General features: G+C 57.0%; 12 protein-coding genes across 12 annotated transcripts; 7 read left to right on the top strand and 5 right to left on the bottom strand.

Annotated features, from left to right (window-relative positions):
• Window positions 1–368: 368 nt before the first annotated feature.
• BROUX77_007237 (uncharacterized protein) lies at window positions 369–1,435 on the top strand (the record flags this gene model as incomplete). Its single annotated transcript, XM_073752311.1, has 5 exons — window positions 369–510; window positions 567–576; window positions 635–803; window positions 878–1,311; window positions 1,366–1,435. The coding sequence occupies 5 exons, from the start codon at window positions 369–371 to the stop codon at window positions 1,433–1,435; spliced, it is 825 nt and encodes a 274-aa protein (XP_073602648.1).
• A 124-nt stretch (window positions 1,436–1,559) lies between these two features.
• Window positions 1,560–2,513, bottom strand: BROUX77_007236 (uncharacterized protein; the record flags this gene model as incomplete). The annotated part of the gene is made up of 1 exon (XM_073752310.1): window positions 1,560–2,513. The coding sequence occupies one exon, from the start codon at window positions 2,511–2,513 to the stop codon at window positions 1,560–1,562; it is 954 nt and encodes a 317-aa protein (XP_073602647.1).
• Window positions 2,514–3,280: 767 nt separating this feature from the next.
• Window positions 3,281–5,230, top strand: BROUX77_007235 (uncharacterized protein; the record flags this gene model as incomplete). The annotated part of the gene is made up of 3 exons (XM_073752308.1): window positions 3,281–3,287; window positions 3,343–3,382; window positions 3,442–5,230. The coding sequence occupies 3 exons, from the start codon at window positions 3,281–3,283 to the stop codon at window positions 5,228–5,230; spliced, it is 1,836 nt and encodes a 611-aa protein (XP_073602646.1).
• Window positions 5,231–5,454: 224 nt separating this feature from the next.
• Window positions 5,455–6,543, bottom strand: BROUX77_007234 (uncharacterized protein; the record flags this gene model as incomplete). Its single annotated transcript, XM_073752307.1, has 2 exons — window positions 5,455–5,940; window positions 6,040–6,543. 2 exons carry the CDS (start codon window positions 6,541–6,543, stop codon window positions 5,455–5,457), a joined length of 990 nt encoding a protein of 329 aa, XP_073602645.1.
• A 664-nt stretch (window positions 6,544–7,207) lies between these two features.
• Window positions 7,208–8,275, bottom strand: BROUX77_007233 (uncharacterized protein; the record flags this gene model as incomplete). Its single annotated transcript, XM_073752306.1, has 3 exons — window positions 7,208–7,276; window positions 7,480–7,718; window positions 8,098–8,275. 3 exons carry the CDS (start codon window positions 8,273–8,275, stop codon window positions 7,208–7,210), a joined length of 486 nt encoding a protein of 161 aa, XP_073602644.1.
• An 874-nt stretch (window positions 8,276–9,149) lies between these two features.
• On the top strand, window positions 9,150–14,008 carry BROUX77_007232 (uncharacterized protein; the record flags this gene model as incomplete). Its single annotated transcript, XM_073752305.1, has 3 exons — window positions 9,150–9,356; window positions 9,448–12,591; window positions 12,653–14,008. 3 exons carry the CDS (start codon window positions 9,150–9,152, stop codon window positions 14,006–14,008), a joined length of 4,707 nt encoding a protein of 1,568 aa, XP_073602643.1.
• Window positions 14,009–14,232: 224 nt separating this feature from the next.
• On the bottom strand, window positions 14,233–15,860 carry BROUX77_007231 (uncharacterized protein; the record flags this gene model as incomplete). The annotated part of the gene is made up of 2 exons (XM_073752304.1): window positions 14,233–15,215; window positions 15,266–15,860. The coding sequence occupies 2 exons, from the start codon at window positions 15,858–15,860 to the stop codon at window positions 14,233–14,235; spliced, it is 1,578 nt and encodes a 525-aa protein (XP_073602642.1).
• Window positions 15,861–16,602: 742 nt separating this feature from the next.
• On the top strand, window positions 16,603–17,257 carry BROUX77_007230 (uncharacterized protein; the record flags this gene model as incomplete). The annotated part of the gene is made up of 3 exons (XM_073752303.1): window positions 16,603–16,908; window positions 17,012–17,135; window positions 17,202–17,257. The coding sequence occupies 3 exons, from the start codon at window positions 16,603–16,605 to the stop codon at window positions 17,255–17,257; spliced, it is 486 nt and encodes a 161-aa protein (XP_073602641.1).
• A 289-nt stretch (window positions 17,258–17,546) lies between these two features.
• BROUX77_007229 (uncharacterized protein) lies at window positions 17,547–18,228 on the top strand (the record flags this gene model as incomplete). The annotated part of the gene is made up of 2 exons (XM_073752302.1): window positions 17,547–17,603; window positions 17,674–18,228. The coding sequence occupies 2 exons, from the start codon at window positions 17,547–17,549 to the stop codon at window positions 18,226–18,228; spliced, it is 612 nt and encodes a 203-aa protein (XP_073602640.1).
• A 1,106-nt stretch (window positions 18,229–19,334) lies between these two features.
• BROUX77_007228 (uncharacterized protein) lies at window positions 19,335–20,588 on the top strand (the record flags this gene model as incomplete). The annotated part of the gene is made up of 4 exons (XM_073752301.1): window positions 19,335–19,416; window positions 19,505–19,920; window positions 20,001–20,420; window positions 20,496–20,588. 4 exons carry the CDS (start codon window positions 19,335–19,337, stop codon window positions 20,586–20,588), a joined length of 1,011 nt encoding a protein of 336 aa, XP_073602639.1.
• A 597-nt stretch (window positions 20,589–21,185) lies between these two features.
• BROUX77_007227 (uncharacterized protein) lies at window positions 21,186–24,740 on the bottom strand (the record flags this gene model as incomplete). Its single annotated transcript, XM_073752300.1, has 1 exon — window positions 21,186–24,740. One exon carries the CDS (start codon window positions 24,738–24,740, stop codon window positions 21,186–21,188), a length of 3,555 nt encoding a protein of 1,184 aa, XP_073602638.1.
• Window positions 24,741–25,557: 817 nt separating this feature from the next.
• Window positions 25,558–27,245, top strand: BROUX77_007226 (uncharacterized protein; the record flags this gene model as incomplete). Its single annotated transcript, XM_073752299.1, has 2 exons — window positions 25,558–25,642; window positions 25,708–27,245. 2 exons carry the CDS (start codon window positions 25,558–25,560, stop codon window positions 27,243–27,245), a joined length of 1,623 nt encoding a protein of 540 aa, XP_073602637.1.
• Window positions 27,246–27,817: the final 572 nt, after the last annotated feature.

The raw sequence follows: 27,817 nt of genomic DNA, 5'->3' as shown, positions 1-27,817 counted from the left end.
GGCCCCGTCCCGCAGGATGCTGCATACGTGTGTGCGTGTGTGCTCTCTTGCGTTGCGCCTGTAGCACAAACACTCGCCAGAAACAGGGAGCCTCGGCCACGCGGGCCAACATGGTCGCCATGTCATGCAGTTTGACAGGAACTTTGTTGCCGGCCAAACATGGCCACCACCAGAATGCATGTATCTGTGTACGCACTTGGTTGCGTGGGCTGTAGGCTATAGGCTGTAGGCCTTATCTATATAGAGCCGGTGGCGTCGCCTGCTTGCGTTCATAGCTTCACATTGCAGCTGGGCTCCCAATCTCTGGATAACTGCAGCTACTTGACACCCGGCGCTTCTCGTCCTCTTTACACAATAACTTGCTCACCATGAAACTCGCTGCAATCTACACATCGTCGCTGCTGGCCGTCTCAGTCTCGGCCTTGGCGATCGGCTCCGTCTCGTCTGTGCAGACGTCCCTCCAAGACCAAGACACGCTGAACACCTCCACCGCAGAACCTCCGTACTTTGGTAAGCTGCAAGTCAATCGTGTATTACCTCGCCCGTCCACTAACACCTGCGATTAGAACACGCATCGTATGTGCTTGCCTTGTGGCTTCGTCCCGCTCTCGCGCCCTCCTAACCAATTCTCCAGATTCGATCCCCACTATGACCCGCGCTTTACCTCTGCGCCATTGTCCTATGCCGAGAAAATAACGGCTATGCAGGTGCTTGTCCGAACCTGTCTCTCGACCCTGTCTGATCTTAGCATTGAATCATGGCTCATGCACAACACTCTCCTTGGTTGGTGGTGGGGCCAGCATGTAAGCTTCCAATCCGCCCGCCAGATTGGCCACCGCACTGGGTCTATCCACAACTAACATGCTCCCCCTGACAGAATCTGCCCTGGGCGGCCGGAGCCGACATCCAGCTCACCACAAGCAGTCTGACCTTTCTCGCCGCCTACTACAATATGAGCATGTTTTTTTACCAGTACCCTGATATCCCCCAAGGCCGCCACTTCCGCCTCGAAGTCAATCCCCACTGCACCTCTGCCGCCGCCTCGGCCGCCAACCCCGTTGACGCCCGCTGGATTGACCTCCAGACCGGGCTCTACATTAATCTCACAGCGTTGCGCTACCAACGCCCCAGCGCGCCCGGCTCCGCGCCGATGCTCAAGGATAAAAGCGGCGCCCAGTATGTTGACAGAGACATCTTCCCGTTGTGGGAGACGGAGTTCGAGGGCGTCAAGGCCATGATCCCTCAGAGCTACAAGAGCATCCTGGCCGACGAGTTTGGCATAGATGCGTTGAAAAATACCGAGTCCGATGGGTAGGTTGTTGCTTGCTTTTTTTTACATATTGGCTGCCCACTAACTCTGTGTAGTCACTTCTTTCAAGAAAAAACCATGGAATGGGTCCCGAAAAGGGTCGAAAAGGAATTCACAGAGCTTTAAGACGCTGTGCGTTTTGTTTGTGTTTTGTTTTATGTTTTGTTCAAGCGCCGCTCCATAAACTTGGTTATGTATATATATATATATATTACGCCTCATGTTTTGACTATATACACTTGAGCTTCTTCTATGCATCTCCCATGGCCTTTTCCCATGTCGCCTCTACCGTCTTCCAGTACTTTTCTGGTGACTGGCGCATGTGTCCGACGTGTCCAGTGCCGCCAAATATCTCGGCTTCGGTCTTGAAACCATGCTGCTGGCACACGGCGATGGCCGCTTCCACGTCCTCCCAGTAGATAATTTCGTCTTCCTTGCTGTACATGAACAGCTTCGTCATGCGCTTGTCCGAGTAATTCGTATCCGACGTCAATCTAGCCGCCGTGGCCGGTGCCGTCTCAGCGCCCAAAGCCCAATGGCCAAACTCATTTAACGCCAGGAACACGCCCCAGATGCCCTGCGTGACAAAAAACGGCCACGGCAAGAAGCCCGCCGTGCCGAGGGCCATTGCGCGCGACCAGCGCGGCATGTTCTCCCACGTCAGCTTGACACTGCCGGGCATCGAGTCGTGGCTCAGCAGGCGACACGGCATGGCGCGGCCGAAGCGCTGCGTGTACGCGTACAGCGTTGCCGTGTAGTTGATGGCGCCCGTGTTGGACATGGCGTGCACCAGAACGGCGTCCTCGGGCGCCGCAGCCGAGTACGTCGCGCCCGGCGGGTAGGCCACGTCCAGCAGGCGGGCCATGTGCGCCGACCGCGCGGCCATGCCCTGCGTCAGCGCCTTGAAGATGGGCGACAGCACGGCGATGATGGTGGCGCGCGGGAACAGCGTGCGGAAGCCGTCGGTGTACTTGGACACATGGCGCGGCAGGCCGTCGCCCCAGCCGTAGATGATGACGACGCGCGGCGCGGGCGTGGACGTGGGCGTGGGCTCTGGTGGAGGAGCAGTGCTGGCGGCGGCTGTGGGCTCGTGCACGTAGATTTGGTCGGTCAGCCGCGTGAAGCCCGGAAACGACTGCGGATTGGCCTTGGCCGGGGCGGCAGAGGCGTCGGCTGCGGCTGCGGCAACAGTGTGGGAAGTCATTGCGAGAAAGCGAAGATGGTTGTCATGCCATGGAGGAATAAGGAGGGAGGAGAGAAGAGACCCTCCCACGCACGACAGCTCCGTCGCTTTATAATCGCGAATTGCACCCTTAACGCCACCCCCTCCTTTTCAATGCATCGTCGGGCAGATTGAACCTCGGCTCAGAGATCGAAAGAAGAGTTTTGAGGCTTGGCTTGCACCACGGGGGCGGATTTCGTGAGTCCCGGCGCCGGCCTTGTATTCCGTTGGGCACTGAGTGGGGCTCGTGCGTGCCCTAACCCTACCATTTGCCGAAAATGGATCGGGGTTGGGAAAGGAGGCCGGAGAAGCTGCAGTTTTGGGATGACGATGAAAAATGAAACTCTTCAGGGCACAAGACCCGGCATTAGGGTTGCCGTCTCCAGGGTCTATTCTCTGTCTTTTGCATGTTTCATGTTGAGGTGCCGCCGACCGACCGACCGACAGGCACTGAGATGCGCTTCAATTAATTCCATTTTCTTTTGGCTCTACCGTTGCTTTATTCTCACATTTATCCTAGTCCCGCCGACAAGCGCTCTGTGATATGGAGGTACCTTTGCCGAGGCTATGAGACTCACAGAATTCAAAGTACTGGCTTAACAGATACGCGCCACCCTTTCTACGCGTCGCATATTTTCTTTTCCATCGTGAACAGCATATGACATCAGCAAAGCCTGGCAAGCACCACCCACCATACAGCCGCAAACCCCCAAACAATTATTTTGCCCTGAGCGACGCCAAATAGCGCCATGGCGAGTAAGTCTTCTTTGGATGATTGTGCCCGATGCCTCCGCTGATTCGTTCGTTGTAGCTCGAGCCGAGCGCATGCAGCAGCGCCTGCGAGGCGCCCAGTACGTATCCCCCAAGTATGCCGAGTCGTCGAGCCAAGGGCGCTGACCTTGATCCGTAGACGTCACCAGGTTGAAGATGTCGAGTTTGGCTCTCTGTTCCCGACGGAAAGCTTCCCAGTTGCCTCGCTCCCGGAGCAGGCGCCAGGGTCAACAACCGAAGAGTCCTCCTCACCAGAACCGCCGGCGCAGCAGCCCCCGCCGGCCACGCTACCAGAAGTGGCCCAGGAGGCATCACCAGAGCCAGAAGCACTTCCCGAACTACAATCACCGCACTCGTCTCCGCCCCCTCCGCCGCGTCGCTCGCCACGAAACGCCCCGCCCCGCGCCACATCCGACCCGCCCGACCTCCCTCCATACGATACCAGCGCCGCCGTCATCGACGAAGTAAGCGAGAGCCCGACCGATGCACCGGGCAGCGGCCGGCGCCAGCGGCGCAGCGAGCACGCAGCAGCGGCGTCCAGCGCGCGCCTGCAGGATGTGCGCGACGAGCTCGAGCTGGACTCGGGCGCCGTCGCTGCCGCAATGCTCAACTCCTCGTCGCCGCTGACGCGCAAGTCGCGTCTGGCCAGCCGGCAGCGCACGCGGATGGCGCGCGCGTCGCGCCTGTCTCGCATGGCGGGTGCGGGGCTGGGCGATGACGTTGATGAGCTGTCGCCGGACGCGGAGCGCGTGCGGGCGATGCCCGAGAGAGAAATCCCGGCGTTGCTAGAGGAGTTGCCTGTGGCTAGGGACCGCACGCCGGAGGAGCCGGCGACTACTCGCGTAGACTACTCGGATGGAGATGTCGCTGAGGAAATTGGCGATGAGGAGGCAGCACGGGTCCTTTTAAGAGGGAAGAGACAACGACAAGAATCGCCAGAATTGCCCAGCGAGACGCCGGAGAGAGTAGATTCTCCTGTGCTAGGAGCCGAGGCATCGGAAGTACAGCCTTCGCCGTCCCCAACGCCGGAACTGGAAGATCAGCCGCCACCACCGAAACGAAGCCGAAGATCCCACGCAGACCCTTTGTCGCCATCACAGTCTCAGTCACAATCACAATCCGAGCCGCGCCGGAAACCACAGCGGAAGGCTCCTAAAGCCAAGAGGATACAGTCTGCAGACGTCTCTGAGCGCCTCTCGCATCTAGACGAGAAAACCACCATCCCCATAGCCGTACAACGCTTCTCAGCGCCGTCCAAGGCCTCACAACCCGATGACCCAGACGCCGACACCACCATGATTTCTATCTCCAAGATCCCGTGCACCTCGCGAAGCGGCGTCAACACCATCGACGTGCTCAGCCAAGTGTGCGAAGAGGTGCTCGACACCAGCCTCGCGCAGCTGCTCACCGCCGCCGCCAGCCCCGAGGCGGCCGCCAGCGCCAAGAAAGAATACAAGGCCAAGATCCGCGCGCTCGAAGCCTTCCAGCAGGAGCTGCGCTCGCGCCTGCTCCAGCACACCATCTACCTGGACGCGCTGCACGCGCTCAAGAAGCGCGTGCGCCAGGCCGCCGCCGACAAGGCGCGTCTGCGCGCCGACGTCCTGCGCCTGCGCGCCGAAAAGGACCAGCTGGCCCTGCGCGTCGACGCCGCGCGCGACACCCACGACGCCAACTCGCACGCCCTGCGCGCCCGCCTTGACATGTCCGCCGCCATGCACGCCGTCGAGGCGGCGCTGGCTAAGGGCGCCGGCGCGCCGGAGGTGTCGGCGGATGAGGCGCGTGATGCCGAGTTGGTGAATCTGGAGTTAGTGGTGGCGCGCGTGGCGGAGCAGGCGTCGAGCCGGGGGCCGGGAGGCGGCGCGCTGAATCAGATCCGTGAATTCAATCGGTTCCTGGAACGAGCGGCGCGGGCGTTAGAGTCGCGGTGAGTGTCGAGGGACGGCGTGCCCTGGTGTTATGAGTACTTGGTTGTTTGGGCTTTAGTTAGGAGTTTATGATGTTTATACCCTTTTTTCTTCCTTTTTTTTTATATTTGTATGAATATACGCCGGCTTTTGGCACAATATCGGCCGCATACACGGCGGTTCTTCTGTGCTTTTTGGCTCAATCTTCTATAGTTTACATTATCATACATTCTGCATCCGCCCACGCCTCACTTCTTCTCGCTCCCCGCCTGCGTCGGCTTGAACATACTCCACACATGGTCCGTCAACGACGCCTTGCCCGCCTTTCTACGCGCCTCGACCTCCTTGCCCTCCTCTTCCATCAGCTTGGTCACGCGGCCCGCCGTCTGCGCCTTGACATTGAGATCGGCCTCCATCGCCGCCTTCTCATACGGCCGCTCGTCCTCGGGCATAGCCGCCAGCCGCTCGTCCCACTGCTTCTCCTCGTCGGCCGTCTTCGCCGCCACGCCTGCTGTAGCGATTTCGGGGGTGTTGCCAGCCGTGTACGGCGCGGGCACTATGGGCGTGACCGGCTTCCACTCGGGCTCCGGCTGCCCGGCTGCTGCGGCCGCGGCCACCGCGTCTTCGTGCTCGAGCATGCGCGCGTACAGCGCGTCAGCGTGCACCTGAATGGCGTCATTAAATTCGGGGCCACGCGTCGGGTCGGCCTGGTATCCGAGAGTGCGTAGGAAGCGCTGCCAGCGAGCATACTGTTAGTAACCTTTCGAGCCGCATTCTCACACGAAGCCGCCGGCTCCATTTCCCCCCCTCCCCCCATGGCCACTCCAACTTACGTTCTGCATGTTGTAGCAGCGCTCGAACTTGCGCACCTGCGTGCGGCACAGCATCAGCCGGTCCTCCCACGAGCCGCCCTTGAGGCACTGCATCCACTCCTCCTGCTGGATCGCGCAGTTCTCCAGCGCCGCGCGGCCAATCGAGTCCTTGCGTGCCTTGTATCCGTCGAGCACGTCGGCCATCTTCTCGTTGTTGGTCTTGCCCTCGTCCTCAATCGTGCTCAGCGGCTTGTACGTCTTCCACAAGTGTGCGTACCGCCCGTCTGGGAACATGCTCTCGCGCGGAACTGTCGGCGCGGGCGCGGATGCCGCGGCCGCTGCTGCTGCGTCGGCCGCGCGCTTCGAGGTTTCCTTGGCTTGGGCGAATTCGTTCTCGGCTTCGGCCTTTTGGTACTTGACGGGCGACTCGCGGTCGAGGAACTCGCGCAGCTTCGGATCAAGATTCTTAAGCGGGTCGTCCTTGTTGTCCGAGGACGACCAGAACAGGCTTCCGAGCCAGCCCATTGTCAATCTTTTTGGTGGCTGTTGTGGTACAGCGGGCTTCGTTGCTGGTAATCGTCACAAGCTAGTTGGAAGCTTCAAGTCTGGGGTAACTCGAGGTGGGGTGTTGGGTGGGTCTGGTCTGGTCGGCTATATCACCGGATAAAATTAGCAGTGGTTAGGGTTATTAATGCAGCTCTGTAGGGTTACTAGTGAGCAGCAATGCAAAAGCAAGTTTTCAGCTTTCTCACCACCACGAGACAACCAAGTTTAGCGCTGAGATATGTTCAATAATGTGACGACTTTCTTTCTGAAAGCGTAAAAGTACACTTGCATGTACTGATTTTCTTGTACTACAGCATCTTCCTCAACCGAAAAAATGACAGCATTTCCTTCACCCAGCCACACATGAATGTGAATCGATGCTACACCCACGACATACATATCTATCGTCTCGACGACTCGACATCACAAGGAAAGCCTCGTTTGTTATACCAATGTTTTTTTTTCTTTGTCTTCATTTTTTGTTCACAAGTCCATTTTTTGATTGAAAAGAGCCCTGTCGTCTAAGTTCTTCATTGTCACCTAGTACGCAGTCGCAATCTCGTCAAAGCCGTCCATATTTAATGTCAAGACCATGCCCCTCGTTGCTCCGGAAAAAAAATGTCAGAATTTTTTATTTGACTGTTTAGAACTTGCTGAACTTCTTGACGGCCTTGCCGGTGCGGGGAAGCACGCGGAGGACGTTGAAGCGGACCTGTAATAGGTATATGTTAGTGTGTGTTTTTTCTTCGATTGGTAGCAAGAGACAGGCCACGACTACAGCAGAGGTTGGGTTGGACAAGCGCGCAGAACTGGCGTATTGGTAGCTAGCACCAATCCTCAACCCTGTGCCCAAGTCTAACTGGCACCTCGGATGCCTCGTGCGTCGTATTTTTCAGGTGGATGATCGGAACGTACAGTCTTGCTCAGCGGCCGGCACTGGCCAACGGTAACCTGGTCACCCTCCTCGACACGGAAAGCGGGGGAAACGTGGGCGGCAAGGTTCTTGTGGCGCTTCTCGTAACGGTCGTACTTGGGGATGAAGTGCAGGTACTCTCTCCGGATGATCAGGGTACGGTGCATCTTGGTGGAGACGACGGTGCCGGTCAGGATACGGCCACGGATGGAGACCTCACCAGTGAAGGGGCACTTCTTGTCTATGGAACAGGAGAGAAACGAGTTAGTTTATTGGCATGGGATTAAGCGAGCAAGAGCCGCCCCTCTTGCGTTTGGGTGGCTTTGAGAAAAAGTGTTCGGTGGGTGCGTTTGAGGTCGGTATTTCGTAAGGGGTGCTCGGCTGGCAGCGATGGCAGTCTGGTGGTATCGGCTGATCGAGTGTAGTGTGTCTCGATGTCGTATCGCGAATATTTCGCATGATGGAATGTCGTAGATTGCTGGCCTCCAGACTGCTAGCCAGAGGGCTGGCCGCGCACGGGCAAAGTTTGATTCTGGCCGGTACACGCTCTGAAAAACACGACTTCGCAGCGCCCACACCGAAGTCCTTCTCACGTCCACTCGATTCGGATCACCACATACCAATGTAGTTGCCCTCAATGGCGGTGGCGGGGGTGCGGAAACCCAGGCCAACGTCCTTGTACCATCTCCGGCCGTTCTTGCCAGGACGGGCAGACTTGGTCTTGACCTTGGAGTTGGTGAAGATGTGAGGCTGCTTCTGGAAAGCCTTCTCAGACTGGACGGTCAATTCGGTCGCCATGGTGGATATGTGTCGACTGGTATCGTTACGACGGGTTTAGAGGTCGATTGGAGCCGGGCAGAAGAGTCGTCAAAAAGCGTATTGAACGTTAGCAAAGCCAAGGTAGGGGATTGCAAAAGTCTGGCGGATGGAGCCCACAATTTCCCACCAAAAAATGATTAGGGCCAGGAAACCTACGCCGTCAAAAATATTGTGGTGCAAAAGTGCAGCAGCGCAACCAATACTGGCTAGAGGGCAACGCTAAATGGGACCCAAGGCAGCATTTTTGTGTATGGAGCGCCACGCCACGACGCCACACTAGGCGTGTAAACTCTGGGTAATTATATGAGGAGGTTCTGGGAGCAGATTCGTGAGTTCAATGGGTATACCCACTGCTTCCCGGCTGTAGGCTCTGAATGATACTAGCTACTCAGTCTCTGTATATTTCTATGAGGATGCAACTGACGCTTAAACAAAATCACGTTCTCATGGTGTTCTGTGGCTGTTTCTGCTGCGTGGGTTGGAGCTCGAGAAAGAGTGGATCTTGAGACGGCGATAAAGTGCATGCATTATCTGTCTAAAACGCGCCGTATAAATGGGCCTCAGCGACAAGGGTCTCAATGTTTCCGAATCAACAGCAAAGTAAACAAGCGCGTTTCGCAGCAGAACCGCGCCGCCGTCAAAGAGAAGCGCAGCATCTTCCCCGCTCCGCGCAATTCAGCCCGTCGCAACAAGCCGCACTATGTACTTTGACCTTCGGATAGGCTCCGCGCTGCACACGAGTTAGGGTTTCCGGCGCTTTTTTCTTATTTATTACTCTTGCTCCCTTTGTTCCTTACGCCCACCCCGACAATACCCCCTCCCCGTTCTCCCGGCTCACCCACTCCGTCCTCTAATGCTTCCCGGCGGCGATCAAACTCTGCCGCCCGCCCGCCGCGTGCGCAAGTCTATCGGATCGCTCACGCGCCGGAGCGGCGACAAGGAAAATGCAACCGTCGATGTGATGGACAGCATCGGCGGGAGCCGCAAAAAGTCGCGTAGCAAGAGTATTGGGCCTGGCGGGCTGGATGCTCTTAAACAGGGCACCGGCAATCGCCGCGCTGTAGGTCTACCCATTTGTCTTGGCTTGGAGAGGGTCGCCACGGGATCCCGAATCAAATGACTGACGCTGACATGTAATCCTTCTCGCCTAGTCGCTTGCCATCCCCCCGCGACCCCCACCACGCTCGATTCTAAAGCCGGCGCCCTCATCTACTGCCGAAACCCTCCCACACAACACCAAGAATGGCACGGCCAGCAAAAGCAACAATACTGGGAACGGTAGTGCCTTTGGAATCGGCGCCGATCCGCTGTCAAACGTCCCAGAGGTACCCCAAGGCTCCAAGGTGGCTTTGCGCACCGAAGAGCAACAACAGAAAGCCGCACGCGACAGAGAAGAGCGCGAACGCCGCGCAGCTCGGCGCAAGTCACTGGCGAATCGCCGGGTTTCATTTGCAGCCGAGGCTACACTTCATACGTTCCATGAGATTGAGTACGTACAAGACGCCAACACATCCAGAGACCACACACGTCGCCAGTCCTCAGCAGCCGGAGCGCCCGCGAAGAATACAGATCGCTCGAACGATGGGGATGCCGAAGATGCCCAGGCTCAGCCACGGGCACGGCGCACAAGCACAGGCCTGCAACCAATGAGCTCACGCAACAACAACGATGACGATACCATGGCCTCGACAGTCTACGGCAGTTCGGATTCCGAGCTTGTAGAGGAGGTCGAAGAGGACTCTAGCGACAGTGACTCTGATGCCGACGACGGCACCATGGTGAGTGTTGAGGTCGAGGAAATGACGTCTGCCTCAGTGGGCTCTCTGGTTGGCTCCCCAGAACAACCAGACGAGTCAGATACGCTTGAGGAGGCACTGCGACAGGCGGCAAGACAAGCTGGGACCCAGCGCCTTGATGACGACGAAGAAGAAGAGATCATACCATCTTTCGGGTGGGCAAAGAAGCCTCCACCAAAACCTCAGCCCGCTGCACCGGCGCCGCCACCAGCACCAGAAAGACGACCAGCCGACGAAGGGACCCAGACAATGGACGTTGACATGGACATGGACATGGACATGACAACTGCGATGGGCGGGATTTTGCGGCCAGGCCAGAGCACGGCAGCCCGCCAACCAGATGTCGAGGCTATTGAAGCGATGGACCTGACCATGGATGTCACCCAGGCTGTTGGCGGGATCCTCGCACGACAAATGAACGAACCGCTAGCAGACGACAACCGTGACTATTCCCAGAACGAGGCAACAATGGAGTTTACCACCGCACTCGGCGCCATCAAGTCGCGGGCTTCGACTGCCCCAAGTGACTTTGACGAGAACGAAGACATGTCCATGGAGCTCACCACAGTCGTGGGCAGCGTACTCTCCGCAGCGCGCTCGGCAGCATCGGCGCAGCGGCAGCAGACTCTGGCACGAGTGCGCGATGACGATAACACGACGTCTGCCATGAGTATGGACTTGGACACGGACATGGAAATGACGACAGCTGTTGGCGGAATCCTCAATCGCCGACTGTTGTCTCCAGACGAGGATGATGGACAGGATGGCGGGCAGACCATGACTATGGGCATGGATATCACGGCAGCTGTTGGCCGCATTCTCGGAACCGGCAACGGTGCTCCGGCCCTAGAACCGGAGGAGGATGAGACCTTTGGCATGGAGATGACGACTGTTCTGGGCGGCATTTTGGCGAAGAATCAGCCTGCGCTGGCTCGGGTGGAGGAAATCAATGACCAACCGCTGATTGACTTGTCCATTGAGCCTGAACCTCCCAAGTTTCCCTCAGCTACCCCAGACCTTCCTTCCGAGCTGCCCGACATCAGTAGTCCATTTAGAGACTTGCAATCCCCAGCAAGAAGCTACTCTAGCTCACCCTTCAAGTCCCCCGCGCGATCGCCGCCTAGTCTTTTGTCCAAGACACCCGTAGTTCCGCCTCCTGAGCCCAATGTCCGGATGACACGGTCCCGGTCTCGATCCAAGTCACCTGATAAATCACCGCCAAAGCCTCAGACCCTTCGCAGAAGTACCCGGTCACGGTCTAAATCACAGTCACCGACCAAGTCCGTGGAGAAGGCTGGCCTGCCCTCCACGACGCCCAAAACACAACCGCCTACCATTCCCGACATACCCGCTCCTAGCCCGAACTTGGTAGACTTTGACCAGAATGGCATGGAGCCTCCAGGAACAATTTTACCGGGCACACCAATGGACATTGAAACTCCTCTCAAGCCGTTCAATAGCAATGCACTTAGCAGCCCATCTGGATCTCCGTCTTTGGCCCGAGCCAACCGTCAGGCCGCGCCTCGGACCATCCCTCACCAAGAGAAGCCAGCCAACAAGCCACTGACGTCTCTCTTTCAGCAAGACCCCAGAACAGGCAACATGGGGCCTTCGGTAGTCTTGACGCCGCAGGCTCGTCGGTTGTCTGGTGTCGGCGCGGACCGGACTGGCCTAGGATCCCCTCGAGTTACGGCCTTGTTGGATAAGCGGTCACCTCTGGGCGAGTTTGACAATTTTGCCCCTGCAGTAGGACGCGACGGGATTCGCGGCGTTGCTTTCGAGAGCCCCAAAGCCATAGAACGCGAGTTTATCGAAGAAGACGTCCGCGAAAATGCCCGTCGCATGGCTCAGCGCGAAGCCGAGGGCGGCGAAGCTACGCTCAACCTGCGCGAAATGATCCAGAGCCTGTCGCCAAAGAAACGCACGTTTGCGAGTCGCAAGAGCTTGCATGTCGGCAGTGCGCGTGGGCTGCTGGGCAAGAGACCGGCGGAGTTGGACAGCGATGGGGAAGATGACGAGGCTCGCGATGGCGTCAAGCGTCTTCGCGGTCTTCCAGCAAGTCCTGTCAAGAACGTCCGCCTGCAGCAACCGCCCTCCAAGGAAGAAACGGCTGCGGGCAGAGTGGGCAGATCGACGCCCACGCGGGGTGCGCGTTCTCCTGACAAGCGATCGACCACACCCAAGACCGCTACCCCCAAAAAGGACATGCCGAAGCTTCCGGGCTTTCTCGGCGGCGATGTTACACGCACAGGCCAGTTCGACTTTGAAGAGCTTCCACAGCTTCCTCCTAAGGATGAGGGGGGTGAGCGCATCCACTTGCATGACTTCCTGAACATGACGTCAATCCGCTTCATGGAACTCAACACCACCAAGCGGCGTCACACCATTGCGCCCACCAAAATGGACGGATCGGTGATGGACCTCAAGGCTGACATGACTTTGGAGCGGTGTGTGGTTGCCGGTGCCTGTACTGTGCCTATGCTAGAGTTGTTCCAACATGTAAGTGGTCTTTTTCTATGCACGAAACAAAAGACGTGGATAAGAGCTAACGTATTATTAGTCATGCCGTGAGCTCAAAAAGTACATTTCCGAGGGACGGCGCATTGTGCGCGAAATCGAGACGGGGACGTTTGAGGAGAACCCGCCGCTCTTCCGCGAGTACATGTCCGCAACGCCCGAGTTCAAGGCGCTCATGGACAACCAGTTCAAGAACGTCAAGACCCATGCGCGTCTCCTCAGCAAGGCCATGTGGTACGAGTGGCGCATGAAACTGCAGGACGGCATCAAGGAAGGCCTCGAGCGCATCAGTGAGGGCATGGATGCAGACCAGTCTCTGATTGAGAAGCAGGAGGCCATGATCGCGTCCACGTTGCCTAGTGTGCTCGAGAAGCGCGCGACGCTAGCGAAAGAGCAAGGCAACATTGAGGCATTTGTCAAGGAGATTGCGGCGTGTGACCCACGGGAGCTCCAGGCTGCGCGTGACGAGCTTGTTGAAACAACAGAGCAGATAGCAACAAAGCGCAAGGAGATTGAGCGACTCCAGCGCGAGCTCGAGGAGACCGAGGCTGAGATTGTATCGAGCACGGCATTCAAGAAGGAGTGCCAAGAGGGCATTGTCGAGGCCGAGAAGATCCGCGAAGAGTGCCGGGGCTGGTCGACCGTCGAGATCAATGCGCTCAAGACGCGTGTCGAGCGCCTGGAAAGGAAGCACGGCTGGGCGGTCTCTGCCATCGCCGGCACCCGCGTAACCATGACGTACCAACGCGACATCCAGCTCGTCTTTGACGCCGCGGCCTTCTGCCGCCGCGGCCAGCCCAACGGCCCCATCGACGTGTCCTACGTCGGCGCCACCCGCGCCGTCAACCCGCACCCCGCCACGGCCGAGCGCCGCTTCTTCGTCCAGTGCATCCGCGATTACGTCTGCTGCGTGCCGCAGAGCCGCACGCCCGTCTCCGCGCTGCTCCGCGGCGTCGCCGGCACATGGGACAAGTGCCGCGCCGTGTGCGACGACCTGCGCATCGCGCACACGCTGTTCCCGACGCGCGTGTCCTGCGCGCCCACGTCTTCAGCCTCAGCCTCGGCCACCAGCCCCGCGCCCGTCGACGACCCCACGGCCCTCACCGTGCACTGGTCGCTGCTCCTCGCGCCGCTGCAGACGCGCGTCGAGGTCTGCGTGCGCCTCGAGTCGCGGGCGTCGCCGGCCGGCGTGGCGGTCGCTGTCGTCCCGGCCGCGCACGTTGTCTACGGCGAGCCGTTTAACACGACCAAGATGCTGGATTTCTGGCGCGCAAAGGCCGGCGAGGCCGTGTGTGTGCGCGCGGAGCGCGAAAAGGCCGAGCGGCTGGGATGGTGCGAGGCACTGGTCGAGCTACAGGCGCGATTGTTGGCGCGGGGGAAGAAGGAGCAGGGTTCTTGAGGGTGGCGAGGAGAGGGTTGGATCTGGGTCACCGATTTGGTGTTGGTGTTTTTGGCTTTCCAGGCTCGGCGTTTTTCATTTTTAGACTTTGGGCACACTATTTATATCTAATACCACTTTTGCTTTGTATCCAGGAGTCGGTGTATTTATATGTTATCACCACAAGGGCGTACTACATGCAAAGCGATATTCTAAACCAGCCATGGCATTTCCGTCTTTGTTCTCTACCGCCTTGCATAGCTCCGCACTTTGGTCCACGGTGACGCATTAATATTCCCATCACCCGCTGGCCCTGCCGCCCTAGTAGCAGCAGCAGCAGCAGACGTTCTACCCGAAGCTTCAGGAATCAGCGCAGCCGACACAATCACCGCGTCTGCGTCCTCGGGCGCATCCTCGACCTGCCACTCGTGCGTATCCAGCAGCTCCCACTCGGGCAGCGCCAGGTCGATGATCAGCTTTGTCTGCAGGCGCTCGTGGATGACGCGCGGCACGGGGAATCTGAGCATGCGCGAGAGCACAAAGCCGTTGGCTTCGTGGAGGAAGTTGCACACGGATCCGTGCGAGAAGCGGCTGAGCGCCGGGTCGCGGTTGGGCTCGGGCTTGGCGTGCGGGTGGGCGTGGGTCTGGGCGGCTGGGTGCACAGACTGCGAGAGCGGTGGGTTTTCGGCGGGCGTGGAGACGGTGCGCGGCGGCATGGGTGGGCGCTCGCTGAAGAGCAGCGTGTACAGGTTGAGCCCCATGTTGGTGGCTTCTTCGAGGGTTATGTGGTCGGAGAAGACCATGCCCTGGCTGATGCAGAGCCAGGCGACGTCGTAGGCGAGCAGGGCGCAGGCTTCGATAAAGGCGCTGTAGCCGTCGGGGTCGTCTTTGTAGAGCGTGGCGAGGGGCTTCGTGATGAACAGCGGCCGGGGGTGGTTGCGGGCCGAGGCACTGGAGGGGCTGGAGGGGGGGTCCCGGGCGTTGGAGCCTGTAGCAGATTTGCCATGGGATGAGGGGGCGGTGGAAAGGGGGGAAAAGTTGCGCATGCCGGCGGCGGATGAGCGTGAATGCGAGTAGGACGATTCGATGGTGAATATGGTAGGCCGCGGGTAGTCTTTATGAGGGAGGGTGATCTCAGCGGGGAGACGGATGCTGAGATAGTGGGCAATCAGGACTAGCAGGTGGGCGATGTTTGCGAGAGACGTGGAGATGTATTCTGGCGGGTAGTCTGCGGGGAGGTTAGCAACCGAGTCTCGGGCAAGGGACGGACGGACTTGCTGTTCATGTTTGTGATGTCAATGACTTCCAAATGGCCGATTTCAAAGGCCCATGTCTCCGGGCTCCCGGGCCTGCGCACGCGCGCCGGGCCAAACAGCTTGGCCGCCTCGCGGCACAGGAAAGACCGGGTCCGCGCCAAGTCCTCGGCGTCCTTGGCCCACTCGGCGCGCGCATCGCCAATCACGCGGCGAGTCTCGTCCATCTGGTGGGCGCGGCGGGCCTCGAGGCCTAGGCCGGCGGCCGTCAAGTCGTCGCGGCGCCGCTCGAGCGCGGCGCGCCGGGTGGCCATGTACTCGCGCTGGATGGCGATCTGCGCGCGCAGCGCGGCCGCGGCGGCGCTGGCGGCCTTGGTCCGGGCGGCGGCAGCCTCGGTCTTGGAGCGGAGCTGGTCGAGCGCGGCGACGGCGCCCTGCTTGACGGCGTCGGCCTCGATTTGCGCAGTCAGTGCATCGTTGCCCACCAGCACGCCGAGGAGCTGCATGCGCGGCATGTAGCAGGCGCTCTGGGCGTCGACGGCACAGAGGAACGGGCGCCGGGCGGCGTCATGATGGTGGCTGCAGATGGCGCAGCAGAGCCGCGGGTCCGGGGCTGCCATGAGAGATCGGGCGACTCGGCAGCGGAGACGGAGTCAAGAAAGGCGGTGGTGGTGGGTGGGCTGCAGATTCAGCAAAGAAGTCTGGAAGAGAGTTCGATGTGATGCAGGTCGCGCAGGGCTGTCTTCACATGATCTGCTTCCGGGCTAGTCCGTGGCCACAGATAGTCGGCACCACTGAGCAGAGCGGCGGCAGTCGGTGCAACGCGAAGAGGCTGTCGGCTATCTCAAAGCCATGAATCCGGGCGTCGGCAAGAGGCGCTATTCTGTGTGAGCAAAAGGGCAGCGATCGTTGAGAGTGAAATGAGTGCGGAGGGGTGAGGAGGCGATGACGATGTCGGTCGGGAATGTGATGAGGAGACATGAGGCAGAGACAGTGCGAAGACTGTGTCAGCTTTGGTGTACTCAGCCCAGGAGGAGGACAGTGTGGGCATTATTACAGACTATACTTCGGTTACTAGCTAGTTTCAGCGGCAAGCTACAGGGTCTGTTGCCCCATGTGCGTTGTATTTATGCAGCCCTAGGGTATACCGGACAACCCATTGTAACCCTTAGAAGCACTCGATGTCTTTCCTTTCCTTCCTGAAGCTGTGTCCCTGCCACCCATCTTGCTCTTCTAACCACAGCTGAATGATCGTGTCCAAATGATTGACGACCAATAACGGACCAGCTTTCAATCGAGCCGTGATACTCATCACAGCTACAAGCCCCGCCTTTGATTCCACACTGAAATATCCCAGCCGCAATGGACAGCCGAAAATCTCCTGCCGAGACCCACGCCGGGGCCGCCAACCCGCCGGCACCGTCCGCCCAAAGCCAGGACATGTTTGCCGACCTGCCAAAGCTCACCACCCGAACACCCGAGCCCCGGGCCGAACATGGGACCAATGGCTCCGGAAGCCACGGAGACAACATCCCCAGCTCGCCCAGCACACCAGGGAACCTGCCTGCCTTTGACTGGGAAGACTTCGAGGCCCGCTATGAAAAGGCCTTGACCGAAGCAGACACAAAGGAGCGTGAGATTCTCGAGGAATTTGACCGCATAGCCAAGGTACGTGAGCCCGTGGCTCGACGCGATGTGGGCTTCGGCCTTTGAAAAACGTTGATCATCTGGCCGCCCGATGGGCTACACCTGCTAACAACACCGTCGACAGTACTTTGGCGTCTGGGCGTCGACGTCGTCCTCTGTCGACAACGACAGAGCCACCAAGCGTCTACAGACCCGCGAGCGATTCGTTTCGCTGTCGGAGAAGCGCACAGCCGAGAAGCAAGAACATCGTGAGTCTGTCTGTCTCATGGGGCGTAACTTCTGCTGCCTCGGCCACTGCTAATAATCTTCTACAGATGACCGCGTGCTGCGGGCTTTCCAGAGCGCGCTTGCTCTGCTCAAAATGCAGTAGAAGCGAAGAGAGGAGAGTGTGTCATGGCATGACGTCGCTGCACGTAGACCCGTGATGCTTGGCCCGACGCGTTTCGACGCGTCTGAATGACCAGGGTTTGGTGGAGTCAAGACATCACGTGATCAAAATAAGCTGCTTGTCCACGATTCAACCGTCGCTATTAATTCTTTTCTCCCCTTCATTCTTACGATGCTTCTCTGCGAACCTTGCATCCATTTTGCATTTCCCTGTTCTATCAACGATAGACATGAAATTCTTATTGCCTTACTCAAGCTCCCAGACATGAAGAATGGAGCTCAACATGCCTATAACACCAGGCGCTCTCATTCCCCCTAACATCACTTTGGTGAGTTGAGCTTGTGGCCTATTGCGTTGCTATTGCTTTACTGTGATACACGACTAACAAAAGGTCAAAGTCAGAGCTGAAGCAGTTCCACGATGAGTTGTTCTCGCCCGCCAGCGTTGCGGCTTTCGGCGCCGACTTTGTGCCGCCAAAACCGCAAATGGGCGACATATCGACTCATTCCTACGAAAACGACGATGAATATGCGGCCATGGACGAGGACCATGACGACCTGGGATACTACCCCGATGGCACCCAACGCACCCTGACGGATGAACAAGTGCGGATATTCCGACAGTCGGAGCTCAAAGAGATGCTCAAGAACTGGCAAAAGCGCAAGGCTACTGCGGAGATACATGGCGTAGAGCCTGTTTTCTCCGTGTCAGACCCGGCGCGGGATAAGAAGAGTGCCAAGGCTAGCGTGCCTGTGAGCGCTGTCGATGCAGGTGACGGCGCCAACGACGACGGCGAAACAAGTGACTCGGCTGCAACGCCGTCGGACCAGAGCAAGAAGCGCAAGAAGATAAAGACTGGCGCTTCAGGGCCGCGAAAAGAGCCAAAGCCCGATCTTCGAAAGCGAACGTGGGATGTGGTTGACACTGGGCTTGACAGTCTGGAATATGACTGAGCACGAGAGTCGCCCAAGGTACGTTTGCCCTTTCTTCTTTTCACTTGGACTACCCTACGTGCCCTACCGTGATGAGAACCAATGTATCGTCATCCTTAGCCGGACCGGTTACGCAGAGATCGCCCGACTCGAACGACCTGTGCTCGGGTTCCTTTACGAGCGCGGGGAGGACTTCAGTGGCGGCGGTCTTTGGACAGTGCTGGCATGACGAAACCCTTAATCTTCTCTCTGACCCACGCGGCATTTTCTGGTCTGATTGCGCCTGTCGAGATGTGTGGAAGGACGTTTGCTAACGTTGATGGATCCAGTGGCTTGTTAGACGCGAGGGGATATGGTTTTGGGTTGTTTTAGTGCCGCATAGATGCTACAAAGCTCAAGGCATCTGGATGATATTTTGAAATGAAAATAAACATGGTTATTGTCCGTAGGCATCTAGATCCAAATACGTTCCGTGATGCAGTGTAAAAGAGAGCATGGTGTCATCATAAACCTCAGCTTCGTGATACCGCCCGCCAGCTGCCGCCAGCTGCACAAAAAGAAGCTACAAGCGCCTGACGCGCTTAGCCGCCCCTTCCTGCGTCAGTCTGCCAGCCCCCGCCAATCACAACCGACGTCAGCCTTGCCGTCTGGCCTTGTGCCCAGCTGGTTAGCGGAGCAGATTCGAGCATCGTTTGCAAGACTGGTTATCTGAAGGAAAAAAAAAGGAAAAGAAAAGCTGCCCTTTTCTTCTGACGGAGCGAAGCATCGCCTCTGATTTTCCTTCTTCTTCTTCTCGCTTGGACGGCCGTCTCCCGTTTGCTGCTTTTTGGGCTCTCTTTTTTTTTTTTGCTGTGGAGTCCTGCCGCAAGTCGCTGTTCCTCTTGCCCAGGCTTTTCTTTTTTTTATCTCGTGAGAAATAGACGTGACTCTGTTTCGTTCTCTTCTCTGCTCTACACCAATCTTCTCCCGCTTTGACTGCGCCCTTGTCGAGCCTTTGTCTCCGCCGCTGCTACGACACCCCCAGTGCAATTGCTCCGGTCCGCTGCCCGCCCGTGCCCCGCCGGCCAACCCACCTCCGACCCCCTCCGTCTCCGCCTCTACGTCCGCTCCCGCTCCTCCTGCCCACCATGCCGAGCATCGCGCGGGTCTACCCGGAGGTCAACAATACCATGCCCCGGGCATACTGGGACTATGACGCCGTGAACATCAGTGAGTGCCACCTGCTTGCATACCCTAAACCCCTTGTGGCATCACAACCGCTAACCCGCATCGTCTTCTCTCCCCCCCTCTGCCATAGGCTGGGGCATCCTGGAAAACTACGAGGTCGTTCGCAAAATCGGCCGCGGAAAGTACTCGGAGGTTTTTGAGGGCATCAACGTGGCCAACTACCAAAAGTGCGTCATCAAGGTGCTTAAGCCGGTCAAGAAGAAGAAGATCAAGCGTGAGATCAAGATTCTGCAGAACCTGTCGGGCGGCCCCAACGTTGTCGCGCTGCTCGACGTCGTGCGCGATCCGCAGAGCAAGACGCCGTCGCTGGTCTTTGAGTGCGTCAACAACACCGACTTCCGCACGCTCTACCCCCGCTTCACCGACTACGACGTGCGCTTCTACATCTTTGAGCTGCTCAAGGCCCTCGACTTTTGCCACAGCAAAGGCATCATGCACCGCGACGTCAAGCCGCACAACATTATGATTGACCACGAAAACAGAAAGGTGAGCCTGAGTCTGCTGCTTGCCCGTCCGGACGCTCTGCTCTGACATGCTAACCTCCCCACCCCCACCCCCCGCCACAGCTCCGCCTCATCGACTGGGGCCTGGCCGAGTTCTACCACCCAGGCACCGAGTACAACGTGCGCGTCGCCTCGCGCTACTTCAAGGGCCCCGAGCTGCTCGTCGACTTCCAGGAGTACGACTATAGCCTGGACATGTGGAGTCTGGGCGCCATGTACGCGTCCATGATCTTCCGCAAGGAACCCTTTTTCCACGGCAACAGCAACACGGACCAGCTGGTCAAGATTGCCAAGGTGCTCGGCACCGACGACCTGTTTGACTATCTCGACAAGTACGAAATCGAACTCGACCCCCAGTACGACGACGTGCTCGGCCGCTTCCCCAAGAAGCCGTGGCACAGCTTCGTCACCGCCGATAACCAGCGCTACGTTAGCAACGAGGCCATTGATTTCCTGGACAAGCTGCTGCGCTACGACCACCAGGTATGTCTGGCCTCGTCCTCTTTCGTTTCCATCCTCCCGCATGTTCTCGAGAATACTAACCCCCCCTCTCCTTAGGAACGTCTGACGGCAAAGGAGGCCCAGGCCCACCCGTACTTTGACCCTATCCGCAACGGCATGCCCGCTGATGCGCCTACAGCCCCCGCGTAAACCGGGCGTGAGGCGCATGTGTGAGGAGCAATACCAAATACCAGTCCCAATACAATATCTTTCATCTATTTACTCCCACCAAAGTCACGCCCCGGCTGGCAACATGTATAAATACGTAGGCAGAATTGAATCCGATGCACCCAAGCAAAGCAAAAAAAGAAGACCAAGTTATAAGCGGAAGTGTATTTGAAGCTACGGCGCACAAGTATAAAGTACACAGCTGGATAGTTAGTGCATGGCAGCAACAGCGGAGAAGAAAAAAAAACACCTCGACATGGAAAAGCTGCGTGTTGGAGGTGATCTGGTGTGTGCGTGGATATGTCCCCTGGAACACAAAATGACAGACCACAAAGCTCATACCTGTGTATCCAGCTTTTACACAAAAGAAAACAAAAAAGGGAAAAACAAAAGAACGACAGTTCCCTCCGGACAGATTCCCAAATGTGGAAAGAAACAAGTAATACCTACAGAAAAAAAAACAAAAAGAAAACGCCAGGCTATCAGATGGAACAATGACATGGAAAGAACAGAACAGATGAAACCACACACACACACACCCAGTAAAACGCCATGTCCCGCAATAAAAATAAAATACACTCAAATGGACACGCAGCTAAAGCAAAACTCGCGGTAGCACCGGAACCCATTCTCGCCACACCGCCGTAGCGTGCCTCCCGGCGTGCGTACGGCGGCCGGAGTCGGACTATGAGGCGCCAGCCGTGCGAGGCCCGACGCGCTGACATGCTTCCTGACTGTTCCTGTGCCCGTGCCCGTGCCCGTGGTTGTATTACGGAGACGCTTGGCAGAGGGTGTTTCAGGCGTGGCGGCATCCATGAATGCACGTTTGCGTGGGTTGCGATGATAGGTGTGGGCATGGGCGGGACTGGACGCTACAGCTCGCGCTGGATATGCCAGGGCGCGCATGTGCATCGAGAGCTCATCTTCGTCGGGGTCAAAGGCCATAGAGGCTGTGGCGCGGCGGGACGTGGAGGACGGAGGGAGATTGGTGTATTTGGGCTTGTGTGGGGTGATGGGTAAGAGTGACTCTAGAATATCCCCATCTTCTGTATCGTCGTGGCGGCTGGTTTCCCGGGCTTTATATAAAGAGGACCTGTAATGTGGGCGAGATGGAGATGAGGGCATTTCCAAGTGATTGTAATCAAGCATGGATTCGGCACGTATGAACCGCTGGCCATGGGCTTTTTTAGTGGAGGCACTGTCACCAGTTTTTGTGCTGTACATCTCTTCTTCTTCTGCTTCTGATTCCTCAGTAATAGGCGCAGGGGCAGTAGCTTTGCGGTATGCTTTTGCCATGCGCTCCCGGCTTTGAGTGCGTGCGCTGGCCTTATCAGCGGGCGACGAAAAAGATGTTGGCTTCAAGCCAAAGTGAGGCCGACTCTGGCCTTTGCGAGTGTAGGTTCTAGTTGATGGTTTTACGCGCTTCCAGGGGACTTCATCACCGAGAGCCATGGCTTCCGGCTTGAACCATTCTTCGACGTCTATTTTTGAAGGCTCTGGAACCTCTTCGTCTGACTCGTCGTCGACGATGTGCCTCTTGCGTTTTTTCGTTGAGAGCCTCAGCTCAGGCTCCGAGTCTTCAGAGTCGATATCCATGATGTGATGTTGAGCAACATTGGCGCGTGCCCTTTGAGAAGGCGTCTGCAACAAATCTTTTCTAGGGGAAATGGCTTGGGGGAGTTCCGACTGACGAGGTAAACCTGTTGACGAAACCGGAGTGCTCACGGGTTTTTCCAAGACAGCAGTCTGACGCAAGCGTGCATTTTTAGAGGGTTTCTCGGGTACCAGGGGGTTGACTTTAAGGGACTTCGGAGCTACTACAAATCCATCTTCATCATCCGAGAAGCCGTAGGCACTATTGATGGGTATTTGTGAAGACCCAGTAACGCGGGGCTTTTGTAGCGATTTAGAGAAAGCTTTGGTTGACATGTTGCTAGCAGACTTGGGGGAATCGCTATCAATTTTGGGAAGTGTGTGTTCTTGATTTGTTGTTTGAGGATTACTTTGTGGTGAATCACTGGCGCGAGGTGGTAATTGTCTGTGGATAATTACAGTGCCATCACTTTCGTCTCCCGAATCTTCTTGCGTGAGGTCTACGTAACTAGTTTCGTTGTCGTAGTGGTCACTTCCGGTCAAGCTATGGCCTTGATCGACAGGTAAATTTTGATCGCTATCGGACTCTTCCTGGTAGCTGTCGCACACGCTAACCTCTTGCTGTTTGTAGTTGTAGTTGGGTGAGGCGACACGATGAGACATAACAGTATCGTCGTTTTCGTCTTCTGTCTCCGATTCACTAGATTGTGGCTCGTCGTCGGATGGCTGGTTGGAGGGAGGGTCTTGTAATGAGGCTTGTTTTGTTTGGAATGGTGTATGCCGACTGTCTATTGAGTCATCTTCTTCTTCGCTGGATGATTCGTATTCCTCATCGACAGATTCGCCGTTTTCAATAACGTGAGAATCTTCTTCGGGTTCAAGATTATCTGTTGGCGACAATAAAATTTGGTCGGTAGATGAAGGTGCCTCGGAATCGGGTATTGTGGATTTTGGTACACTCGAGGATGGTGCTTCCGAGTCTGGGATTGTACGTCCCGATGATATTGGTGTCCTGGAGTCAGTTCGAACAAGATTGGCCACCTGTGCTGTCCGAGCTGAAGGTTGAGGCTGGTGAGGTATGCGGTACGTGATCGGAGAAGCAGAAGATTGGGGCGAAGGAGACCCAGCAACAGACTCCTGATCCTGCTCGTCGGGTTGCTCGTCAGAAACTTCAATGTAAAGACACTTTGCGGCAGAGGGGGTTTTTGGCAATTCAACAATCAGTTTACGGCTTCGTTGTCGTGATGGTGTTGTAGCTTGAGAAATTGTAGTAGAGAGAGCGCGTCGCTTGGGAGAAATGGCCGTGGGAGTTGCGTCAGTGGCCGTTGTGTTTATAGGCGTTTGGGTAGTTGCTGTATTTGATAATGTTGAGTTAACAGGATGTGAAGGTAGTGAAGAGTTTTCACTCGTGCCTTCTGTCTGAGGATTAGGCGCGGCGAGTTTCGGAGGTGATCGGAGTTGGATGGCTGATTTGGAGAGGACGGGCTTTGGATTTGGAGTCCGCCGACTCGGGTCGAAGGTATGAGTGCCGTGAGTGATGGAATCGGTATCTAGCAATTCGTCATCCTCGTCCCGTGTTCCCGTTGGTGTGGCAGCTGGCTTATATGCTATCGTCTTGCGTACACCCTTTGAAGGCCCGATAAGCTTTCGGGGCGAGGATCCCCAGTCAAGCTTTTCTGCGGCGGATGGGGCCCAGATCGATCTCTCGCCAGTGTGAACGGGAAGGATATAGCGGCGATCAGCGTCGGGCTGGAAGAGATTGGCGGCGAACGAGCTCTTGAACCCGGCGATATTGATCTCGGGAACCTTCCACATTGGATCCTGGGGTGTGTCAGCGCCCCAGATTCCGTTCCCAGAGCCAAAGGTCAGCGGAGCGGCGCTCAGGCGCGGCGGTTGACCAAGGCCCAATGCGGATAGCTTTGGATTTTGAGGGTCTACCGGCACCAATGCCTGGTCCTTGGATCGTGGAATCATAGCAGTGTGTGTCTGGGTCATGGCTGTGCTTTTGAATGGTTGGTGTGTGCCATTTAGTATTCCTCGCTCGTCGACTTCGTCGTCGGTTTCGTCGTTGTCTGGGTCCAGTCGCCCGGTCTTCATGTGCCTATTGCTGCCTTCCAGAGCAGCTTCCAAAGCATCCAAATCATCTAGGCGGATGCCCTCGTCCTCGTCGTCATCTTGCAGCATCATGAGCTCTGGCGGGTAATCATCCGGCAGGCCGTCGACCAAACCATCTCCCGTATCGCGCTCGTGGCGCATGGCCGACAAGTGGCCATTGTCAACGACAATCTCGCCGGTACGCAGATCGATCTCGTCGCCAATGCCGGTGAAATCTCGCTCGTACTTTTCAAAGATGTGCTCAAAGGTAGACTTGAGGCGCATGGCTGCATGGTCGCGCGCCTTGGCCAGCTTCACGCCGGGGTCTCGGCGTTGCGAGACGACCTCGGGCTCACACATGAGTTCATCCTCCTCGTCGTCGGAGGCGGAGCCCATACCAGAAGAGCTGTGGAGGGGGTGCGGCCGGGCCGCTATGAGATGTTGCATGGCTCGTGGCGGTCGGGCGCAATAGCGATGATGGTGATGATTGTCGTCGTCGTCGTCGTCGTGGAGCAGGGCAAGGTCAACAGTGCCAGCACATCTGCAACAGCGTTCCCAGCAGAGAAACGCTGGAACAAGGCGGATTTAAGAAAAAAGCGCAGTCTGGACACTATCGAGGATGCATGGCCCATCTCTGCGCAAGAAGAAGGCGCACTTGGCTAAGAAAGCTATGCGGAGAAGTTAAGGAGCAAAGTGGAGATGACGATGCCGACTGGTCGCAAAAACCTGCAAGTCAATAAAGTTCTTACAGGTTGCCCCTACGGTGCGGCGCATTCCAGGCCTGACTGGCGCATCCAGCGCCCCAAAGTCTCGATTTTACAGGCTAAGCAGCGCTGCCGATTTACGCGTCGGGGCCTGAAGAAAGCCCAAAAATGCAGCCCCTCTGTGGGGGTTTGGTAGTTCGTTGCTAGGGAGTTGCCACAGTGAGAACAGCAAGCAGGACGGCACTGTACTTCCACCTGTCAACGCAGGGCACGAGGGGCAAAGTACAGTGTATGCACTGTACGCAGGCGTCATTGGAGCTTATCTCTGCCAGACAGGTGTTAAAGGGGAGTGTCTCTTTAGCAGGTCCCCCCCTGTTTTTCTCATTTTATAGTGGCCAAGAGTTGAAGATAGCCTATCAGCAGTAGCATCCCCTCCCTCCTCTCCCGTAACCCTATTGCCGCACCAAGACGTCATCAACAGCCTTGTCCTGTTGGTTCTCCTTCTGAACCTCATCTTTCACGTTCACTTCCCCCTCCATCAATGCTTCCGTCATAACACCATGTTCTGCCAAAAATGCCGCGCTCCACTCGCTCTCGATCCATCAATCGAGGATCTTAAATCTGCTGCATACGATCTCCTTGTTGGTATATACAGCGCCCAGCCTACACCACACGTCCGCCCCGATGCGCCCGGAAACTGACTGCTACAGCAACATCATCACAGGAAAAATCATCCACTAGTGCATTGTCGTCACAGCCGAGCCATCCACATGATACACAGCGCAGGGCTCTGCTGGAGTCGGCAGCAGAAAACGCCACAGGGCCCGTCTTCCGGCGGCACGGCGGGCCCGAGAGCCACGACCACACCCGAGATGCCGCCATGTCATTCATCCACCTGGCCGACCATCACTACGCACCGCCAGCTTCAAAGTCTCCGTCAGGATCTCGACGCCGGTCAAACTCGCGCTTGATCCCATCACGGCCAGGCTCTAGCTACCAGAGCCAAAACCGGACTACCGACAACTCTCCTTCGGAAGTTTCTAAAGTACATGACATGGAGCGCGTGAATAAACTCTTCGAGATCCTGTCAGCGCGCTCGGATATTGACCATCCAATTTGCGTTGAGTGCACAGAAATGTTGGTTGAAGAGCTGCAGAAGAAGTTGGATACAGCCACCAAGGAACGCGACGCATATATTACCTTTCTCAAGAGGGTGCAAGACGAGGAGCCAACGGAAGCCGAGCTCAAGGCTCAGGCTGATGCTTTGGAAGCAGAAAAGGTGGCCGAGGCTGCTATAACAGCCGATCTCCTCAAGCTGGAAAAGGAAAAGGCGCTACTCGACGCAGAGCTGCTCAAACTCGAGAAGGAATCACGGGAAATGGATGCACAAGAGGAGGCCTTTTGGATGGACCGAAATGAGTTTGCCCACAAGCTGGGCGGCTTCCAGAACGAACGCGACAGCGTCAACTCCATGTTTGACCACGACTCACGGCTACTGGAAAAGCTGCAGCGGAGCAATGTGTATAATGACACGTTCTGCATCAGCCATGACGGTACCTTTGCGACCATAAATGGCCTACGTCTGGGGCGTCTATCAAACAAGCCTGTCGACTGGTCAGAGATCAACGCCGCCTGGGGCCACGCGCTCCTGCTGCTTGACACTGTGGCACGCCAGCTGCACTATCGATTTATCGGGTACGAGTTGCAGCCCATGGGCAACACATCGCGCATCATCAAGCTGGACATGATGCCGGCCTCGAGTTCACGCTATGGCACAAACTCTCGCGTTGGCGGCGGGAGCCGTCGAAGCATTGGCCCTGCGGCGAGCATCGGGCCCGGTGCCGTTTCAGGTACTGGCGCAGAGCTGGAGGCCTCCTCGCACGTCCGGGCCCAGCCCACAGCACCGGTCAAGCACACCACGCTCGAGCTGTTCTCGTCGGGAGATATGCCTTTAGGCCTGACATTTATGCACCGCAAATTCGACACGGCCATGGTCGCCTTCCTCGAGCTGGTGCGCCAGCTTGGCGATTTTGTGCAGCGCGAGAGCGAGCTGCTTGAGCGACCGCTGGAGCTGCCGTACAAGATTGAGGGCGACTATATTGGGAACATTAGCATCAAGCTGGGCATTGCACATGACGATGCGTGGACGAATGCGTGCAAGTACACGTTGACTTGTTGCAAGTTTTTGCTGGCGCATGCGAGCAACGTGCAGTCGGCGGGCATCCGAAGCGCAAGACAGCAGGCTTAGGGAACTAGAAGGGCAAGACTATAGACGACACATAATAGAGGCAATAGAGACCCCCAGGCCTAGACTCAAGACGACAGCAGTAGTACCTGGACTGATTTTTCACTCGGGAGTAATAAGCACTTTGTGTTTATACCAAAATACAGTTCCGTATTGGGGGAATGAAAACTGATAATACCCAGAGGATGATGCCAGAGGCCGAAATTGACCTGGTGGTCCAGAGTGGAGAAGGATGGAGAGTCGCACTGCAGGGGTCCAAGTCAAAGTTGGAGAAGCTCTTTAAGATGTTGGAGAAGGCGTTCTAGATGTGGTGTCGAGGGCACCAGGAGTTGGAGAAGATGCTTTTAGGGTCTGAGATAACGACGACGAGGTCTTTGTGATATTCACGCCGTGTAACACCAGGAGACGCCGGGCCATAGCATTTACGAAGAGGTTACGAAGAGTTTGTGCAAAGCTCCCACATTATTCTTGTTGCTACCCACTCCATCTCACTGCAGGCTAGCAAGGCGGTTCTCCAACCCGCCGTATTATGTGCGACGTCCCGCCCAGAGCATCGGACTGCCGCCGTGGCTGCG

Source organism: Berkeleyomyces rouxiae (assembly GCF_048999995.1).
Source record: "Berkeleyomyces rouxiae strain 22BRR77 chromosome Unknown BrBRR77_ptg000011l, whole genome shotgun sequence".
In the NCBI taxonomy this organism is placed as follows: domain Eukaryota; kingdom Fungi; phylum Ascomycota; class Sordariomycetes; order Microascales; family Ceratocystidaceae; genus Berkeleyomyces; species Berkeleyomyces rouxiae.
The sequence above is the reverse complement of the archived record's forward strand: the minus strand, read 5'-3'. Positions and strand labels throughout refer to the sequence as shown.